This window comes from Canis lupus, chromosome 32 (assembly GCF_048164855.1).
Source record: "Canis lupus baileyi chromosome 32, mCanLup2.hap1, whole genome shotgun sequence".
NCBI classification, from domain to species: Eukaryota; Metazoa; Chordata; class Mammalia; order Carnivora; family Canidae; genus Canis; species Canis lupus.
Window position 1 is genome coordinate 38,054,875 of NC_132869.1, and position 21,806 is coordinate 38,076,680.

The 21,806-nt window shown below is 35.5% G+C and overlaps 1 protein-coding gene across 8 annotated transcripts in view; it reads left to right on the forward strand.

The window, feature by feature from the left end:
• The window catches only part of LRRC49 (leucine rich repeat containing 49), a 158,711-nt gene that overhangs the window by 38,402 nt on the left and 98,503 nt on the right, over nt 1–21,806 (forward strand). For 6 of the 8 annotated variants that reach the window (XM_072809446.1, XM_072809449.1, XM_072809444.1 and 3 more), the window contains one exon: nt 16,629–16,690. In XM_072809446.1, coding sequence (XP_072665547.1) covers nt 16,629–16,690 — 62 coding nt within the window. Of the gene's footprint in view, nt 1–16,453; nt 16,539–16,628; nt 16,691–20,673; nt 20,774–21,806 lie in introns of those variants that run through there. The other 2 variants (XM_072809452.1, XM_072809453.1) reach the window with 2 other exon arrangements.

Below are 21,806 nucleotides of genomic sequence, written 5' to 3' on the forward strand. Positions count from 1 at the left end.
ACACAATTCTTTTGCTTTTTTTTTTTTTTTTCCTTTCATGGTTTTGATTTTCCCGAGGGCTGGTAATCCTTAAATGGAGGGCTGTGCTAAGTACTGGCTGGGTCTCCTCAGCTGAATAGGTCTTTTTAACTCCAAGCTCTCTCCCTAAAATGATCACTGAATTTGTGTAAGTTGTCGAATCCCACACATTGGCAGGTTTCCCTTTAGAGTGAGTGGAAAGGAAAAGGGATGCTTGCTTTGTAATTGCCTAAATAAAAGAACCAACTCTTTGGGGGGATAGAAGGACTTTACTATCTTCTGTGCTGGGTGCAACTGCCATTCCTTTCTTGCCTCTGGTGCTAATGTAGCAGCTATTAACTGTCTCCATGGACAAAACACCCATACTCTCCATCCTTCCTTGACAGATACTGTGTTTTGTTTAGAAAACAGATCCTGAGACTCCAGCAGAGTGTTTCTCCATCCAGCTGCTCTGTACATTGCCTGTGCGCAGGCATGGCGGGGGTGGGGGTGAGGGAGAGATGGGTTTGTTGCCGCTCTGGGAATAGCTGTTGAGTAGATAGACCTTTGATTATACATCTACTTGATTAGCCACAGTTAACCACTGTCCACACCTACTGTCTGTATGTACTGTGTCTGAGCACAGAGTAAAATGGCATTTTGTCAGAGAGGATTGCTATGGCTGTGTGTGGTACAGCGTGTCTCTTGCCAGTTCTGAGCCAGAGTTTTCTCTGGGCTTATCACTAATAAGATCCTATCTGCTTTTCAGTTTCCTGAAATTCATCAAAAATGTAGATCTCTTAATGATGACTCTCTTGTTTTTAGCATTTCCATCAATTTGCTCATTTTGTGTGTTTTTATTGCTTCACCCATTGAATCTTGTAGGAGAGATGAAACAAATGTGTTACCTACTTCACTGTCTTATCAGAAAATTTCTCTGAAGTTTTTGGGGTGCCTAGGTGGCTTAGTTGGTTAGACGTCTGCCTTCAGCTCAGGTCATGATCCTGGGTCCGGTCCTGGGATTGCGCCCTACGTCAGGCTCCCTGGTCAGCCAGGAGCCTGCTTATCCCTCTCGCTCTGCCCCTTCCCCTTCTTTGCTCTCTCATTCTCTCTCTCTCTCTCAAATCAATAAATAAAATCTTATTAAAAAAATTCTCTGATGTTTTTGATATAGAAAAGTTTGTGTTTGTTTATTGTAGTTTAAAGTCACTGATCTTTTTCTGGGAGATTTTATAAATTTCAGACCAAACATCTTTTTTGTTTATATGGTAGTCCCTTTTAAACAACTGTGAAACATTTCAGGCATTCTGAAAAGAATGGGAAATAATATTACTACACACATCTGTGTATCTACCAATCAACTTAATAAATAAAAACCCTTCAAATATAGTTAAGGCCTAATGTGTAACCCTCCCCCATCACATTTCCTCCCTCCTTTGCAGATGTAAGCACAAATCTGAGTATGGTGTTTATTCCCATGGCTGTCTGTTTCCTTTTCCATGTATGTATGTGTCCCTCCTTAAACAATATCAAGTAATTGTTTGGCATGCTTTTAAATGTTCTATGAATAGTATCATCATATACATATTTTCTGTAAGTTGCTTTTATTAGCATGCTTTGAGATTTATCTGTGTTGTTATCTGTAGCTCTGGTTCACTAATTTTCAGTGTTATATAGCATTCCATTGTATAATTGTAATTAACTATTCCTTCTACTTATGGACAATAGTATTGTTTCCAATTTTTTATTGTTGAGAAGTGTCACAAATAACATTTTTGTGCATGTCTTTTGGTAAATATGTATAACAGTTTCTCTAGGACAGTGGCTTTCAGACCATAATCTATGATAATAAATAAAATTTCCGTTAAAATCCAGTTCTTAAATACACAGTTATTAAATATTTATATGGGTACATTACAAATAATAGAAGGAAGGATTTCATGAAGCTATACCTACCCTTGCTCTTCTTGCTATACCTACCCTTGCTCTCCAAAACTTGATAACAAACCTTTGGTACAACCGAATTACATTTCCATCAGGGTTACCTGGGAGTTCCTTTAACTTCACGTCTTTGTTAATACTTGATATTGTCAGACCTTTTATTTTTGCCCATCTTTTAACTATGAAATTATATTGCATTAAGATTTTAATTTGAATTTCCAGTGAGGTTGAATGCCTTTCATCTTATTCTTCTGTGATAATTGCAATTGCTTCTTCTGTGAATAGTTTTATCTTTTGCCCATTTTAATGACAGGATTTTTTTTTCTTTTTCCTTTTGATTAGTGGTATTTCTTTTGCTCTGCTGCATTTTGAGGAACAGAAGTAAAATAGCTTTCTTTATTGTTTCTGGAGTTTTTTGTTTGTTTGAAAAATCCTTAAAGGTTGAGGATATAAAGATATTTTTCTGTTTTGTCTAAAAAAAGTTTTGAAGTTGCTCTTCACAGGTTTTATCTATTTGGAATTGATTTTTGCTCGTGGTATAAAATTGAAATCCAGTTTTGTTTTCTTTTTTTCTCATATGGATTGCTAATTGTCCCAGCACCATATGTTGAAAAGTAGACTCTTTCTGTCCTTCCTTCTCCCCTTGGCATTATCTCCCTCTAGCAAATTAAATGTCCACATATGCATGGGTGCCTGGCCTCTCTGGTCTGTTCAATTGATCCCTATCTATGTTCCTATATAACACTATCTTAATAACTGTAACCTCTATTGTGAACTGGGAATTAATAGCATGAGGTCCCCAATCTTTCTTCTTCTTCCTTTTGCTTTCTATCCTAGCCTCCCATTCTTCCTTTAAAAAAAAAAAAAAACATGTTATCTTTTTTTCTTTTTCTATATATATTCTAGAAATAGCATGTCAAATTTCATGAATAACCCTACTGGTCTGTTTGATTGGAGTATCTTTGGATTTGAAGACAATTGACATTTTTTATACTGAACCTTTAATATCATGATATGAACATGGCATATTAGTATGAAGGCATAATATGAATATAGCATCTTTCAATTCATATGTCACATTTAATGATTTTTATTCTTTTCCATAGATAGCTTGTTTGTTTTTTGTTAGGTTTCTTCCCAGATATTTCATACTTTTTTTGCTATTGTATATTATTTTGATCAGAAATAGATTTCTTACTATTGTTACTAGTATATGGAACCACAGTTGATTTTGGTTCATTATTCTTATATTTAGCAACCATGCTCTGACACTTAATAATTCTTTTTTTTTTTTAATTTTTTTTTAAATTTTTATTTATTTATGATAGTCACAGAGAGAGAGAGAGAGGCTCAGAGACACAGGCAGAGGGAGAAGCAGGCTCCATGCACCGGGAGCCCGATGTGGGATTCGATCCCGGGTCTCCAGGATCGTGCCCTGGGCCAAAGGCAGGCGCCAAACCGCTGCGCCACCCAGGGATCCCTAATAATTCTAATTATATATCTGTAGGTTACCTTAGATTTTCTATTTAGATAGTTTTAATTTTTTTGTGAACAATCATAGTTTTTCCTTAATCATTATATGTTTTATTTCTTTTTGTTTGAGCTAGACTGAGCTTCCAATTTGACCATACCTCTAGTACAAAGTTGAATAAAGAAGCAAAAGTGAGCATCCTTGCCTTATTCTTGATTTTAAAGGAAATATATCATTAGCTATGTTTGCTAAATGCCATTTATCAGTCTGAAGAAATTATCTTTTATTTTTAGTTTGCTTAAGCTTATATTATGAATCATTGTTGCATTTTATTAGGTGATTCTTCTACAGCTCTTAGATTGGTCATATGGATTTTTTCTTCTTTAATCTATTGATTTTGGAAATTATAAGATTTTTATAATGATAAGTCATTCTAGCATTTTTGGTCATTATGTATTTTATGGGCTATATTTCATATACATTCCTGGATTTTGTTTATTAATATTCACAATATTTACATCTATGTTAATAAGTAAGTTTTGTTTATAATTTCTCTTTTTTGTTCTTTTCTGATATCAAGGTCATACTGGCCTCATAAAATGACTTGATGAATACTTCCTATTTTAATATTCTTTGATTCCCTATTCTGGTTTCCTATTTGGTATAAATCTCATTTTATATGAGATTAAAGATGATCTGCTCCTTGTATACTTGGAGGAACTTGTCCGTATAATAGTTTGGGTAGTTTTAAACTATTGGGTCAGTAATAATAGTGAGTATCAGTTTTGATATGTTATAGTTTCCTTTTGTCTAAATTCATTTTTTTTCTAAGCTGCTTTCTCTGTAGTCATGTCCCTGTTGTCTCTTTTTATAATGCTTATTTATACTTTCTTATTTCTTGATTAGTATTGCTGAGGTTTGTTTATTTTACTAGTAGTTTCAAAGAACTGGATTTTAGCTTTGTTTGAACTTCTCTTATAGCTTTTAAAAAATTGCATTATTGATTTTTGTTCCTAGCTCTCGTATTTTCTCTATTTGCTTTTTCTTTCTAAAGTTTTATGTTGGATATTTGATACATTAGTTTTCAGTCCTTTTTAGTTTCTAATATAAGCACTTAAGGCTGTAAATTTCCATCTAAGAACCACTTCAGCTTCTTCCCACAAGTTTTGAAACTTAGTATTTTTTTCTAAATATTTTCTAAGTTCCATTATGATTTCTTCTTTGGTCCATGTGCTATTTAGAAGTGTGTTGAAAATTTTTGATACGTATGAGTTAATTATTCTTTTTCTGGTCATTCTTTTCTAATTTAGTTGCTTTGTGGCCAGTAAGTGTGGATTATATGTAATCTGTTCTGTGAAGTTTGTTGAGGTTCACTGTATTGCCGAGTATGCAGTCAACCTTTACAGTCAATACGCACTATTAGTATGTTTCCCTAGTATGTGGTCAGTGTTTGAAGCCGGTTCTAGGTGCCCATAAGCTTAAAATTGATGTATCTTCCTGGTAAATTGTTCCTTTTATCATTGTGTATTAACTGTCTTTATTACGGACTCCTTCGCTGAGTAAGTCTATTATGAGCATGGGCTATCTGCCAGGCACTGTTCTAACTATGTAGTATAGGTAAGGAAGTTAATCATACTTTTTTGTCTTAACACTTATTTAGTCTAACGTTAATACCAGCTTTCTTTTGGTTATTTTTTTCCTGGCAGATCTTTATTATTCCTTAACCTTTTTTTTTTTTTTTCCTTAACCTTTTTTAAAATTTTGGCATAATTTCAGAAAAGGATGCAACAGTAGTATAAGGATTGCTTAAATCTTTGCTTTATCCTTTCTCTCTCTTTTTTTTTTTTTTAAATAATTTATTTATCTGAGAGAGTGAGAGTGCACAGATGTGTGGGAGGGGCAGAGAGAGAAGCAGACTCCCTGCTGCAGGGGACTTGATCCCGGGATTCGGGGATCATTACCCAAGCTGAAGGCAGACGCTAAACTGACTGAGCCACCCAGGCACCCTGCTTTATGCTCTCTTTTGATTATTGTCTCTGTCCTTTCTTCTTATCTAAAAGTCTCTCTCTTTTTTTCTGAACCATTTAAGAGTAAGGTGCAGGCATGATGCCTCTTGATGTCCACATACTTTGGAGTGTATTTTCTGAAAACAAGAATCCTCTTATATAACCACATTACAATAATCAAAATCAGGAAATTAACAGTGATAGAATACTATCGTCTGATCTGTAGATCCCATTCACGTTTTCTTGTCACTAGCGTCCTTTATATATAGCAAAAGAAAATCCAAGATCATGCATTGCATTCCATAGTTGTCTCCCTAGTCTCCTTTAATCTGCAAGAGTACTTGCATCATTCTTTCTATGTCATGACATTGACATTTTTGAAAAATAGTCGTTTATTATTTTGTAGAATTTCCCTCAGTTTAGGCTTGTCTAATGATGCATCCTCATGATTAGTTCAGATTACGTATGTTTGGCAGGAGTAGCAGCAGAAGTGATGCTAAGTTCTCAGTGAGTCATATTATGTATTCTTTTATTTTCAACCTTTTTCTTATAAAGAGTACACAACTTATTAAATTTATGATATGAAAATCTTTCTTCTGAATCGAGCCTTTAGCTTATTATACTAATAGGCTAATTGTGATTACTGATAAATACACCACTTTGCTATTATTTCATGCTATTTGTCCTGCATTTCCCGGGCATGTGTGTGTATGTGTGCACATGTGCATGTGTACCTTATTGAGGGTTGATGGAGTTTTCTCTGTTCTTTCTTATTCACTTTGATGGTTACTCTTAACATTTTAAAATACACACTTGACTTAAATTATAGAGTTAATATGCGTCCCTACCCTCTTCTTAAATAAGGACCCCTAACTAGAATCATTTAATCCACTAACCCTATGCCATTTTATATGTTTTTGTTTCCTAGGCTTGTCTTTTTATCTTTTTACTCCCAAAACTAGGTATTTTAATTGTTGGTGTTTTTAGTCAGTGCTTATTTGGATTCACCCACATGCTTGTTTGGTTTACCACTCTTCCAAAAATATATAATTTAGAAAAATTTCCTTTAAAATGATTCTGGTGTTAGTAAATTCTCTCAGTTTATGTTTATAAATGTGTTTATATGTGTATAAATGCATATATATGGTAATAATGTGTTTATTTTGTCCTTATTCATGATGGATGGTCTGACTTGATTGACAGTTATTTTTCTCCCAGGTGTTTGAAACTCATAGTTTGTTGTCTTTGAACTCTATTATTTTCATTAAACTGTCTACTGTCTTTTTTGTACATGGTCTTCTTTTTCTTTCTCTGGTTGCTTTTAAGATTATAAGATTTCTTTTTGAAGTTCTTCAGACGCACTAAGATGTGTATGGATGTGGAACTACCATATTTTACCAATTTAGGATGCACATTTTTCCATATTTAACCAACTTTGAAATCTGGATGTGTCTTATAATGCATGGCCTTTTAAAAATCACTATTGGATAGGCTTAGCAATTTCATTGCTAGATCTATGTGAACTTGGTTATAACTGTTTATACTATGCTCATTTCAGTTGGTACTACATGTTTTGAGGTTAAGTACTGTTCAAAATGTATTTAAAAAGGTTAAACCAATGGAGTGCCTCCATGGCTTAGTTAGTTAAGCATCTGATTTTTCAGCTCAGGTCATGATCTCGGGGTCTTGAGCTCCATGCTCAGTAAGAGAGTCAGCTTCTTCCTTTCCTCTGCCGCCCCACCTGCTTGTGCTCTCTCTCAAATAAAATAAAAATATTTTTTAAAAAAGATTATACCAAGTTTAGCATGGAAATGAAACATTTCTGTATTCAGAAAGGTATAAACAGCAAATACATAAATTCAATATTAGTGAAACATACTTTTCACTGGAAGAATGACTGTAATTCTCATTTTCTTGCTAATTTATAATCAAATACTTTAAAAGGAATAAAACCATGTTTGGCAAAGCTGTGTTACATTTTGTTACTGAGATAGATTCATAGAGTTTGCTTATCACATGCCAAGCAATGCACCTGAAGGCAGGAGAAACTGAGCAAACTCCTTGGAATAGATGAAAGCATTTCGAAGCAACAAAAAGCTGTGGTATAATTCACACTGGTGTCTTAGAGCATTTGGGCTGCTAGCTATCACAAAATACCACAGACTGCATAGCTTATAAACAAGAGAAGCTTATTTCTACAGTTCTAGAGGCTGGGAAGTCCAAGATCAAGGTGCCAGCATGGTTGCATTCTGGTAAGAGCCTTCTTTCTGGTCTATGGCTGGTACTTTTTCACTGTATCCTCACATGGTGAAGGAGGCTAGGTCTCTTTTATATAGCACTGATCCATTCATAAGAAGTCACCCTCATGGCTTAAGCACCTCCCAAAGGCCCCACCTCCTAATACCATTATCTTTGGAGTCAGGATTTCAACTTAAGAATTTGGGGAAGAGATAAACATTCAGTACTGGTATTTCTTTACTCTAACAATATAAAAATACACAGAATGGGTGTCACTAGTTTGGAAGAAAATTCCGTAGAAAATAATAGAGCACACTTTTAGGATATCCAGCATTACCAATGTTCTTGATGGCACAGAAGACAATATCATGTGAAAAACATGGACATTATTAGTTGAATAGTGCTTCAGAAGATGGACTCTAGGGGTGCCTAGGTGGCTCAGTTGGTTAAGCATCTGGCTTCGGTTCAGGTCATGATATCAGGGTTCTGGGATGGAGCCCCATATCAGGCTCCCTACTCAGTGGGGAGTCTGCTTTTCCCTCTCTGTCTGCCCCTCCCCCTGCTCATGTGCACACATGTGTTCTCTCTGTCTCAAAAAAATAATAATAATAAATAAAAAAAATCTTAAAAAAGAATTTGGACTCTAAAATGTGAAGACTTTTTCTCCATACTTCATGAGGTGTAATTTGGATATAGTAAAATGCACAAATCTTAACTGTACAGTTCAATGATTTTTTTAATTTTTTTTATTTATTTATTTTTTATTTATTTTTATTTATTTATTTTTTTTTAAATTTTTATTTATTTATGATAGTCACACAGAGAGAGAAAGAGAGAGAGAGTGAGGCAGAGACACAGGCAGAGGGAGAAGCAGGCTCCATGCACCGGGAGCCCGACGTGGGATTCGATCCCGGGTCTCCAAGATCGCGCCCTGGGCCAAAGGCAGGCGCCAAACCGCTACGCCACCCAGGGATCCCAATGATTTTTTTTATATAAATGTATTTTCATTTGACCACAACTCAGATCAAGATAGAAAACATTTATTTTTCTCCAGAAAGTCCCCTTGTGCCCCTTTCCAGTCAGTGCTTTTCCCTGCCCTAGTTTTCTGACTTTTATCCTCATAGATTAATTTTGCTGGTTTTTGAACTTCTCATGAAGTATGTACATATAAAATATGTACTTTTTGTGTACTAAACTTGTTTTGAGATTCATCCATTTTGTGGTGTGTATCAGTAATTTTTTTAACTGAGTTGCATTCACTTTTTAATTATAATTTGTGTTTTCATTCTTCTGTTCATAGGCATCTTGGTTATTTCCAACTTTTGGCCCTTACAAATAAAGCTGCTATGACTATTCTTTTAGTCTTTTACTCATACATTTATTTTGGTGGACATGTACCTCATTTCTCTTAGGTAAATACATAGGAGTGTTATTACTGAGCCATAAGGTAGATGGATGTCTAAATTTATTAGAAACTGCCAAATAGTTTTACAAAGTGATTATACCATTTTACATTCCAACAGCAATAAATGGGAGTCCTTTTTTTTTTTTTAAGATTTATTTATTTATTTATTTATTTATTTATTTATTTATTTATGATAGAGAGAGAGAGAGAGAGAGAGAGAGAGGCAGAGAGACAGGAGGAGGGAGAAGCAGGCTCCATGCTGGGAGCCCAACATGGGACTCGATCCCGGGTCTCCAAGATCACACCCTGGGTCAAAGGCAGGCGCTAAACCGCTGAGCCACCCAGGGATCCCCATAAATGGGAATTCTAATTGCTCCACATCCTTGCCAACATTTGATATTGACAGTCTTTTTAATTTTAGTGATTCTGTGATTCTCATTGTGGTTTTAATTTGCAGTTCCTTCATGAATGACTAGTGATGTTGAGCATCTTCTCAAGGACTTTTAGGCCATACTAGCATGTTTTTTTTTTTTTAATTAATTTAATTTATTCATGAAAGACACACAGAGGCGAGACACAGGTAGAGGGAGAAGTGGCCTCCCCACAGGGAGCCCATTGTGCGGCTCAATCCCAGGAGCCCAGGCTCATGAACCGAGCCAAAGGCAGACGCTTAACCACTGAGCCACCCAGGCATCCCTAGCATTTTTTTTTTTTTTTTAATGAAGTATCAGTTCAAATTTTTTTGCCCATTTAGGAAAAGGTTAAGTTATTTATATTTTTATCATTGAGTTGTGGTAGATCTATAGTCTATATTCTAGCTTCAGGTGCTTTGTTTGGTATATATATGTATTGGGTGTATTTTCTGCAAGGCTTGCTTTTTTGCTTTCTTAATAATGTTTTTGATATGTAGAAGCTTTACATTTTAGTGAAGTACTAATTTTCATTTATCATTAGTATCCTTTTTGCTCAGAACAAGAAGTCTTTGCCTATCGCAATATTATAAGTATGTTCTCCTCTGTTTTCTTTCAAAAGGCTCATAGTTTTACCTTTCATTTAGGGTCTTTGATCCATCTTTTATTTATTTAGATTTTTATTTATTTATTTATTCATGGAGAGAGAGAGAGAGACAGAGAGACAGAGAAACAGGCAGAGAAAGAAGCAGGCTCCATGCAGGGAGCGCAATGTGGGACTCGATCCCAGGACTCCAGGATCAAGCCCTGAGCCGAAGGCAGATACTTAACCGCTGGGCCACCCAGGCATCCCTGATCCATCTTTTAATTAAATTTTGTGTATGATATGAGGTAGGGATCATGGTTAATTTTTTCCATTCAGGGAGATCTATTTGCTCCACACGTTTTTTTGAGAAGATCTCTCTTTACTCATTGAATTGTTATCTTTGTTGAAATTGAGTTATAATCAAATGAGTCTTTTCTGAGTTGTAATCAAATGAGTCTTTTCGTGGACCTACTCTTCTATTCTGTTTATTTGTATATACCATTATGCCAGAACTACATGGTCTAACTTTATGGTAAATGGAGGTATTTTGGAGTTCATTTATTTAATAACTTTATTTTGCATAATTTTTGTGTATGCATAAGAATGATGTTTGGTTAAAAATATGGTTAAATAAATCTAATAGAGCTCTTTGAGTAAGAATGAAATAAAAATTTTAAGTGATATTTTATTATTGGTTAATCATAAGTTTATTTCACCAGATGTTACATAGAATAATTATAAGATGGTACCTTAGATTTGATCAAACATGGTAATTTTACTAGCGTACCTAATATTTGCCTTTCCTGAATTGCAGATTCTTATCTTTTATTAGTTATGGGAACATACTGAATCTTTATATTTTCAAATATTGCCTCCTTCCATTTTCTCTCTACTTCTTAAATACCTACTATATATAGTATGGACCGCCTATCCTTTTGATTTTAAAATTTCTGTCATTCTTTTTTCTCTCTCCTACATCTCTGCATTCTTTATACTTCGTTAGTGCTATCTGCCAGTTAACTGTCTCCTCAGTTTTGTCTAGTCAGATTTTCAGTCCATCTACCAACTTTTAATAATGACCATAATTTTTTGTTTCTAGAAGTTTTGCATGATTTTTTTCATAAATGCCCAGATCTCCTTATTAATAGTATCTTATATTTTTCATGTTTTGATTTCTTTTATTTCTCTAATAATTTTAAACATAGGTCTTCCATAGTCTTTATCTAGTTACTATATTTTCTTAATTTCTGAGCAAGTTGTATGTTTGTTGCCTGAACTTTCTGTAGACTCTTGCTCATACTTATTTTTCCCCAGAAGTTAGTAATTTGGGATAGTTAGAATACTGTAAACCCCAGGTTGAGTTTTGTGTCTTTCTAGAGAGTATTATACCAGGAGTGTTAGGAGCATGAACACGAGGGATCATTTTTTGTGAGGAGTCTTGTTAGATCACGAATCTGATGGAAATTTAAACTACAAATTCAAGTGAGGAAAGGCTTATGATTATGCAATTGAGGCTTTTTCTCTTTTTCCTCATAACTGTTAAATCTAGCTCTCCTAGATTATAAAGACTGGAATCCATAGTTAGAGAGTATCAGTGTCTACTTATTAGTCTGGTCTTTAGTTTCCCCCCTTTTTTCCCCTATGGGGATTAAATCATGTGTTGAAAAAAATCAGACCGGAAGACTAGCTTGCAACTAGTTTTGAAAAAAAAAATTTATATATATAAATTTATATGCCTTTGGTAACAGGGCCAGAGAAAAGACTTTTTTATTTTTTTTAAGATTGATTTATTTATTTGAGAGAGTGAATGAGCATGTGGGGGGGAAAGGGCAGAGAGAAGAGAATCTCAAGCAGACTCCTTGCTGAGTACAGGGCTGGATCTCCTGACCCTGAGTCCATGGACCTGAGCTAAAATCAAGAGTTGGATGCTTAACTGACTGGGCCAACCTGGTGTCCCAAAAATAGACTTTTTAAAATCAGCATCTTATTGTATGATTGGACTTGTTGATATGATGGCTTACATATGTAATTTCTCATATAATAGGTGTCTGTGTTAAAAGTGATGGCAGTAGCTAGTAATTTTGGAATTAATTTAATACTTCTTTTTATAAAAAAGTACTTTTTTGCTTTTTTTCAGACTTATTCAGGGCTTTGTTAATAAATCTCTTCTCAGTTCTCAAAATTAAAAGAATTACCCTATATATTTATGTACTTATTTTTATTTATGACAGAATAGGTAACAAAATGAGAATAGCTGTGATTTTTTTTTAAGTCCTGTTTGTCCTACTTGATGGATGACAAAGCCTCCATCTATTCACCTTTCTTCCTTATTCCTCTGCAAGAAGCTACTCCAAAAATAACTTCAGTAATAGATGTTCTACACATGGCCAGATTGCTGAATCATTTAGTTCTTTTGTGAAGTTTAAGAATATGGAAAACAGGGTCTGAGCAGAGTAGGACAAGCATGCTTCTCAAGTGGCAAGTCACTGTTCTTTTGGATAAAGAATTGTAATTGTCTGAATAATCTGCAGTAGTTTTATTTAAGTCTAATTTTAAATGATTATATTTTTAAAATAAAATCATTTTGAATCTTCAAAAATGTTTTGAATGTAATCTTAGAATTATGTTTTGTTGGGCAGCCCCGGTGGCTTAGCGGTTTAGCACTGCCTTCGGCCCAGGGCGTGATCCTCGAGACTCGGGATCGAGTCCCACATTGGGCTCCCTGTGTGGAGCCTGCTTTTCCCTCTCTCTGTCTCTCTGTGTCTCTCATGAATAAATAAATAAAATCTTTAAAAAAAGAAATATGCTTTGTTAAATATAATTTGATACAATGAGCAGATTAATAACACACAAAGTGTAAATATTCCCTTATGTGTAAATATTTTGTCTTCTTTTTCTCGTCTTAGGTATGTTAACATTGTTGGGTTTTTTTTTTTTTTTTTTGCAGTAGTTTCTCTGCCTGTGAAATAGTTACCTCCAGAAAAGATTTGTTGGAAGGGTTTAACAATTGACAAATAAATGTGCTGCCTTTCCTTCAAGTTTTGAGGATTTAGCTTTCTTACATTATCCTTAGCCCTCCATTTCTTCTTTCTCCATCATTCCAAAAATAATTATATCTTTTGGATAAGTAGATTGTCAAATGCTGGCTCCCCAAAATATCACTGGAATAACATGTTGATAAAGAAAAGCTGAGATTATTACTTATTGACAAGAAGAGCACGCTGCCTTTGACATAGTGATGTCTTCAAGGAGAAAGCCAGGATATTTATTTATTTATAGAGATTTCTTGTGGGTGTCTGGTTTAGGGTAGGTCTTTCAGTGAAGAGGCTTGATTCATATTGATGAATTTATGATATAGTAGATTAGGATTGTTTAGCACAGTAAGATGAGCTTTGCAAAGTTATTATTGGACCATGATACTAAGCCATGAGATGACATCCTTGTATTTCTCTTTGTCTCCCTCCAGTGGTGAATCCCCTTTGTGTATCTTAAGTATATCCATCTTTGGTTTCCTCTCTCATACTAGAGATCATCTTTCAAGGAGTCTTTTTTTCCCCTGTATATAACTCACAGATAATTGATGTGATAAATATGTTTTCTTTTTGCCTAATGTAATGCTAGAAATTCACTACAATGCATATCTTAGAATCACTAGCAAAATTAAAGTTGTAATTTTCTTACAGAAAAGGAATTTGGAACAACAGAAATGATTGTGGGTAATTTGTTTTTTGAAATTCTGGAAGAGCTATCTACTTAACTAGCTATAGGGATATATGTAAATTCTGAGCTTTAGTTTTTGAATTTGTTGTAAATATTTGATGTGGGGTTCTATCTCATGACCCTGAAATCATGACCGGAGCCAAAATCAAGAGTCAGACATTTAACTGACTGAGCCATCCAGGAACCCCTGTTGTAGATATTTTTTATAGCTCTATCAAGTAATTATTTTGAATATTTGATAAAGACTTTTGGTAAAATTTTATTTTATAAGTGAAGATAAATATAAAACGTTATCATTTAATCAAATAAACTTTTAAAAACCTTATCTCACAAATTTAACCTGATGTAATTTGAGTTTATATTTCAGTAGCAAAAACCTAGGCCTTGAAAGGTGTCTGTAGTCTCTGAAAATGGTAGACTGGAGCTCAAAGAAGCAAATTATTATTTTTTTTTAGATGCCTTAATTTAAAGGAGATCCTGACTACTACTACTTACCTTCTCCCAGTCAGATATCAACAAATATTGCTTGTGCCTGGAACTATTTCAAGTAGAGTTCAGGAAGAATTTGGGAGAAGAAAAACCCAGGAGTACAGAGAGGGCTTTCAGTTTGGCTATGATCCATACATTTAGAGACCAGATAGGAAGCAAGCCATCATTTCTTTGGAAAGTAGGGCCCTCGGGCAGCCCAGGTGGCTCAGTGGTTCAGTGCCGCCTTCGGTCCAGGGCATGGTCCTGGAGACCCGGGATCGAGTTCCACGTTGGGCTCCCTGCATGGAGCTTGCTTCTCCCTCTGCCTGTGTCTCTCATGAATAAATAAATAAAATCTTAATAAAAAAAAAAGGAAAGTAGGGCCCTGGAATAAAACAAGACCTACCCCTGGTCCATCACTCCTCCACCCCACTTCCCTGTCATTTCTGGCAATATCAGAGAGAGGAAGCTGGTAGAGATGATTCAAGAAGTTGGCCAACATATAGAGCTTATCACCCACTGTGGGGAATTTGGCTGCCTTCCTGTTTTCTGCAGACTTATTCCTTGGTTGTAGTTGAAACTCTAAAAACCACTTACTCACATCTATGGAACAGGCTTTTCAGGGGTGGGCCTGAGAATGGTAATGCCAAATGAATGGTACACATAGCCTATGTTCTGATCACTGACAGTCGTATTCGTTTTATACTGTTTAGGGTCAGCAGGTTTGAGAAAGTATTGGAGAATGGTGTACAGGGAAACTCCATGGAAGAATGTCTTAAGCCAGAATCATTTCTCCTATGCCCTCTCAAAAACCAGTGAAATGTGACTATGCCAAAATTCCATCACTTTTATATTTTCTTTGTATAACAAGCTTTCAAAAACAAATAAGTGGGCCATTTTTTGAAAACTCATGGTTGGCTATAATTTTAATGTACTTGCCTTAATTCTTACTGGGATCTTAGAAATCATAGTTGTAAAAAGGAAGAAGGAAAGGAGGGTGGAAGAAAGCAAATGATTTATAGAAACAGTCAAACAAGTCTTGATTTGGGTTTAAGTACTAGGCACAATAATATGTAAAATGTATATGCTTATATTACCATTATTCCAACTCATGTAGCTAGGAATTACTGTAAGTAATATTGCCCTCAAAAATGAAAAACATTTATTGTACATCTGAAACTAATATAACACTGTATGTTAATTATCCTTCAAAAAAGAATCAGTGCTAGACAAAAAAAAAAAAAAAAAAAAAAAAAAGAAAAAGAAAAGAAAAGAAAGAAAAAGAAATGTCTCCTGACTTTTCATAATCTATATTAACAGCAGATATTTTAGCTGGGTCATCATCCAGCAAATTAAAGTGAGTCTTTAAAAAAAAAAATTTTAATGAAAAAAAAGAGACAAACATTTTATATGAGAAGTGCCAGTGTGTAGAATTTTAACAGAAGTCAAGAAAACAAATCTTGTCCTGTCTCAGCCTCTAGGGCGGTGTGTAATCCCGGGTCATCTTTCCACCACCTCACTCCCACCCTGCCTTTGCAACAACCTCAGCTGTTCACTTTCTCTCATGTGCATAATGAGGTTGTAGATTAGGTAATCACTAAGCTTCTTAAGATTCTGTTATTCCAGTGTATGGCAGACTTTTCATTTAATGAAGTGAGATAGCTTTGTATTTATTTTGTGATTAAAAAAAAATCTGAGCCAAAAAATTTCAATATTTGCTAAGGATAAAACTACATTTAAACAGCTGTGGTTTGCTTTGGGATGCTGTACCTAAACAGAACAGGGTTGATTTCCAATTCTGAGAATGTCTGCTGTTTGCTTAGATTGGAAATTGCCCTTCAGTGACCCTCACTAAGATCTGCTTTTCGCGTTATAGGGGGATTGTCAGCATATTGGTTCATCTGTAACGGGGTGGTGTGTTTTCCCTGGTTTGAGAATAGTGAGGGATATTGCTTTGAAATTCTCAGCACTATTGTGAAAGCTAATTGCATAAATTTAAAATTTAAACCATTTGAACAGCTTCCCTTTAAAAGTGATTTTTAACAAATGTTGGATCATAGTCTATTTGTGCTACACTTGAAATGCTGAAGTAGCATTTTGGCTTCTTTCCCAAAAGCCTGCTTAAAGAGGCTAGCGGCAGCATCTCTCCTTGTTCTCCTCAGTGCTTTTTACCTTGTGAGCGGTGCAGCTCATTCTGCGGATATAGTGCCACCCTCCCATTCAGTCTGCAGTGGAGAAGAATGGAGCTCAGTGTCCGGTAGAAATCAGTGCTCTAGCAAGGTTGCGGGAGACAGAAGTGAATATGTATTTCAACAGCTGAGCAAGAAAATATTTATGATTTTTTTTTCTTTCAGCTGATAAATTTTTGCTTTCTGTTTCCTTCTAGAGAGATGTGGATAATTTGCCCTGCCTCCAACGTCTGTTTCTCAGCTTCAACAATATCTCTACGTAAGTGGAAACTCCCAATTTGTCACTTATTAATAACCTGACTGTGTGGGGTCTAGTGCTTTAAATGAGGATTATAAGCACCTTGGAAAGCCTTATTGTCATTAAGATTTTAAATTTGAAAACAATAGGGCCATATGACAAAGTTCTTCATGGAAAAACAAAGCTCTGGTGCGGGTGAGAGACTAATGCTAAATGATGAAATTAGTATAGCATGTTCTTTTTATTTAATTATATTTTAGGGTTGCTCTTCTGGAAAATGTGTATGTGGAAATTTCAACATATATTTTGCTGTCCTTTGTTTGACACTTACTGCACCAGTCAGTTGAATTAGAATTTCTTCCATAAATTATCATCTACAATCTGTATAGCTACTAAGCAATTTTGATATAGCAGGCTATATTTGTCACTGAGCCTCTTGCTAATTGGGCTGTAACTTCTAACTTGCTATCCCTACTTAGAACTAATGCTGCTAAGAGACTGTATACCAGAGTATATGCATACATTTTTGTCTTCCAAAGATTTAAAGCATATCATCCTTTACATTGTGATGCTGTCTCATTCAGTGTCAATGTGCAAGATTTCAGAAGTGGAGCTGAGACAGGCAGTCAGACTTTTCAAAGCAGAAGGACCTCTACTCCTTCCCTCAGTCTTTGCTACTCCTCTTTCCCCCAGCCACTCAGTTTGAACTGTGCTTTGTAACTACCCCTCTTTAGTTTAACCTCAAGGCTATTCTTTGAACCAGCTTTTATAGAAGTATAAAAGAGTTCAGAATCAGTCTCTTCCCCAGCTCAAGATCTATACTTCTGATTATTAAGAACCAGTTTAGGGGCATGTGGCTGGCTAGGTCAGTAGAGCATGTGACTGTCAATCTCAGGATCATGAATTCAGGTCCCAAGTTGGGCACAGAGCTTACTTAAAATAAGTAAATAAAACTTAAAAAAAAAAAAAGTTTAGTTTCTGTGCATTTTTTGGTTTGCATATTTTTTCTTCCCATCAGATCTAAATGCTAACCCCATTTCTCTGTGCTGTATCTCTAAAAGTAAGAGATTAAATCCAGATAGTGCACTTTGCATATAGACATTATTTCAAAGAAAATACCCTTATTCTGTCTCTCTTCTCTTCTGTGGAAAAAATATTGAAGTTTTCTGAAAGATTTTTCATATTCTTTTCAGCTTATGCTGAATACTATTCCAGGAGTCTTTCCAGTTTGTTGGGGAGGAAGGATTTCTTTTCAATGACAGTGAAAGGGATACTTAATTTTCTTTAGGGAATTTCTTCCTGAAGACCATTAACAATTATTTTGAGAAGATAGTGTCTCATTGTCACAAAATTCCCTATTTAAGGTGCTGGAAACCCTTAGATTCCCTCAAATTATGGTGGAATGCATTACTTTTGCTTCTTACCTCAATTATGGGGAGTACTTAAAAGAGAGATACAAATTTAGGTGTACAGGAGCTATGATGTTCCCAGGTCCCCAGGATACTTGAACTTCTGAGCTCCTGGCTCTGTAGGGAGTTGGTTTGAATTGCTTATATTTAAGGAATGTTCTTCTCAACCTGGAAAGGAGTTTTACCCACCCAGCAAGACGAAGATATGATTAGTGGGATTAGTATTGATAACTTTCTTTTAAAAAAAAAACAAAAACATTTTTAGTTTTATTTTAGCCACAGTAGGTGTTCCATGAGCTGTGAAAAGCTATACTGCTTGATAATAAACGTATTGATTCTATATTCTACTTTGTAAGTCAGACCTCTAGTTTTCATATACCCCAAGTCAATTATCTTTTGTGCCTTAAGGAGAAAAATTAGCAGAGAAAAATTGTATCCATCATATATATGAGATATCCTTTGGCTATTGTCACATTGTCATTAAGGAATATTTGCTTTGTAGAGGTGATTAAAGGTAATCAATGCCATATGCTTCACAGTCCTCCTCCATCTTTTATAACTTTCTTTAAAAAGCATGATTTCCCAAGAAATTGAGCTAGTGGTGAGTCGACAATTTTAATGGTTTCATTTTCTTACTAATTATTTTCTCTGTGTTTCTACATAGGCTTAGCTCACCTTACTTTTGTACTTGCAGCTCATCTGCTTTTGAGGCTCGGGACATTTTCTGTTCTGTTCCTGTTGACACATGTGGTCCAGGAGATGGCATATAGATTAGATTTGATCTGCTGGGAAAAAAAATCGGAGAGTGCAAGCCTTGAAAACATTTGTTAGCTTTACTCAGGACACAAATATCTCAGATAGCTGGGCATCAGATGATTTGTAGTGATAACTATATTATCTTCCAGGGCCCCAGTGTCCTGCTAACAGTCCTGGCATAATAGAGTTGCCTGGTTTTACAGTTCTGTGGTCCAGGAGTAACAGAGGTCAAGAAGAGTAGAAACAGCAGCATAAAGCTGAAAGTACCTTTAAGACTCCCTCTGGAAAACTCACAGATAATATTCAGCAAATGAAAACATCCAATTAATTGTATATCCATTTCAAGGAGACAATAATATACTGACAGTTATATAGTTGGGCTTCCTAATTTTTGACTCAATTGTTGGATTCTTAGAGGTCCATTTGCATGAACTATTAGGTACCTGGTGGAAATTCAGAAAGTTCCAAAATGTGATGGCACCTTATTGAATACAGACTTCCAAAATGGGGCAAATAGGTGCCTATATTTAATGTCGCGTGTACAGAACCCTTTTTGTATGTTTTCCTGCAGCTATTAGATCAGTGCATTTAGCACTACCAGTAGGCATGCAAGATGTATTTAGAGAATGAATGACATATATCCATATCTCTGTAGCTGAATAGAACCAGTGTTTCTGGTTAAAATATTCCTCAAAGCTGAGAAGGCAGAGACACAAATAGATAATTATTATTTAGTGAGTTAAACTTAGTGGTGGTAATCTATGGGGATATTAGAAAATGTAAATAAGCCTGGGGAAGGGAAGTAAAGGAAGCTTTCCCACAGGGAAATGGTACCTGGACTTAATGCTAAGAGAAGAGTAGGCCTTAGTGGGGTTAAAGGTACTTGGATATTCCAGGTGGAGGGCATAAGCTGGGCAGAGTTGATGCAGAAGGCTCATGGTGGACTCACCTTGTCTACCCTCTCTGAACCTGCAGTGAGGTCCTGTCTCTCCCTCTCTCCCTCCCCACCGGGCCCTCTTCTAGCCCACAGTACATTTTAGGATGATCACTGTGAGAGTAATATTCTGTGGTTAACCAAGGGGATCCGTTCTATCTAATTCATTCTTCAGACATGATCATTCCATTATTTACCTCTTCTTCTGAGGTGCTGTCTATTTTGTTTTTCTTAGCTTTCATGATCTCAATTTCTGAGTAGTCTGATTACATTTGTTTATAATGGCTTATGTTAGTTTATGGATGAGAGAAAGTTTTCTTTGATTTCTAGAATTTACTTTTTTCCCCTCAGAGTTAATTGTTCTTCAAACAAAAACAAACAAAAATGCTCTTTTTTGGTTTCTTTATTTCTTTGATTTTTGGATGGTAGCTCATATTTACAAATGAGAGTCTAGATGGATTTGTTTTTCAGCAGTAATTTAAAAAAATCACCATGAATGTAAATTATGAGTATAGGATCTCTGTCTACAGAGGACGTAGAGTAGGGAGGAGGCAGGATATTGACCCAGTTGGATGTACAAGAAACTTACCTTCTGGGAATGGGGCCTCCAGAATTTACCTACAACAGTGCCTTTCCTCTCTCATCATGGTCAACCTTGGGACAATTCACAAGGCATCTACTCTCAGAGTGAGATGCTGGAAAACTGTTACCAAAGGCTTCAATAATTATCGGACAACTGACCCACATCTGCTGCCAACACTTGCTGCTTCTGATCTTGGGAATATTCTAAGGTTCTGCTGGCAACATTTACAATGTAAATGATTCTGTTCATTTTAGGCTTTTAGCAATTTGGGGTTTTACTGATTCCATCTGCTTTATATCTTCCAGAAATTCCTTAGTGTTCTGGTCTGCTGATGGAACTTCCTGGTTTTCTAGTACTGCTATGGATATTTTCATACTTTTATGTTCATTCATTTCAAAGAGATTTTGAGAGGGTGGAGAGAGGTAAGTGCATGTGCTTAGGCAGCCATTCTCATAACTGTCTTTTCTTTGAGTGATTTTCTCCAAATAGGCTACATGTAAAAATATCCTTGGAAGCTTTAAAAATACATAGTCACTGGTTGACTGCTGGATAATCTCCTCCAGTAGATTTGGAGTGGAGCCAGGGATCTGTAATTTTTTAAGGCTTCTCAAGGTATTCTGATGTACATCTCACTGCTAGATTTGGGAGCCAGTGAATTATGACACCCCAAAATGAGACTGTATTAACATAGGCATCATGCAAAATTTCCCTTCATGAGGAAAAGCTCTATAAACGAAAATATTTGTCAAGGATAAATAAATATTTGTGACCCTCAGGAGGTAGTTTATGATCTTTAGCCAAGAACTGTAGTGTTCCATCAGCTTCATCTCTTTGACTGAGATGGTTTCAGGGCACTGCTCTTCATTACAAGGTTAAGTTGGGATCGATTCTTCTCTCCAGTCTCTTTCCTTTCATTCTCCAATGTAGAAAGTTTTTACAAGCTTTAAAAAAAACAAAAACAAACAAAAAACAAAAGGAAGAAGAAGGGTTTATAATTCTAGTGTCTTGATTGCCTAAAAGGAAATGGTTGCTATTGCTCGTAGAACTGAGGGAGGACAGATTCAGTATCACTGGGAAATGAGTCAAATACTAGTGAGGATCAAATATCAGCTCAGGATTCTTGGTCTTATGTGTTCCTTTTTTAAAATTGTGGTGAAATACATATAAATGTACCATCTTAATCATTGTTAAAAATACAGTGCATTGGTGTTACATTCACATTGTTGTACAGCCAATCTCCAGAACTCTTTCATCTTGTAAAACTGAAACTCTGTACCCGTTAAACAATTCTCCTTTCTTCTCTTCCCCAGCCCTGGCAATCATCATTCAATTTTCTGTCTCTGTGAATGTGATTGCCCTAGATACCTCATATAAGTGGAATTATACAGTATTTGTCTGTTTGTGTCTGGCTCATTTCACTTAGCTTAGTGTCCTCAAAGTTCATTCATGCTGTAG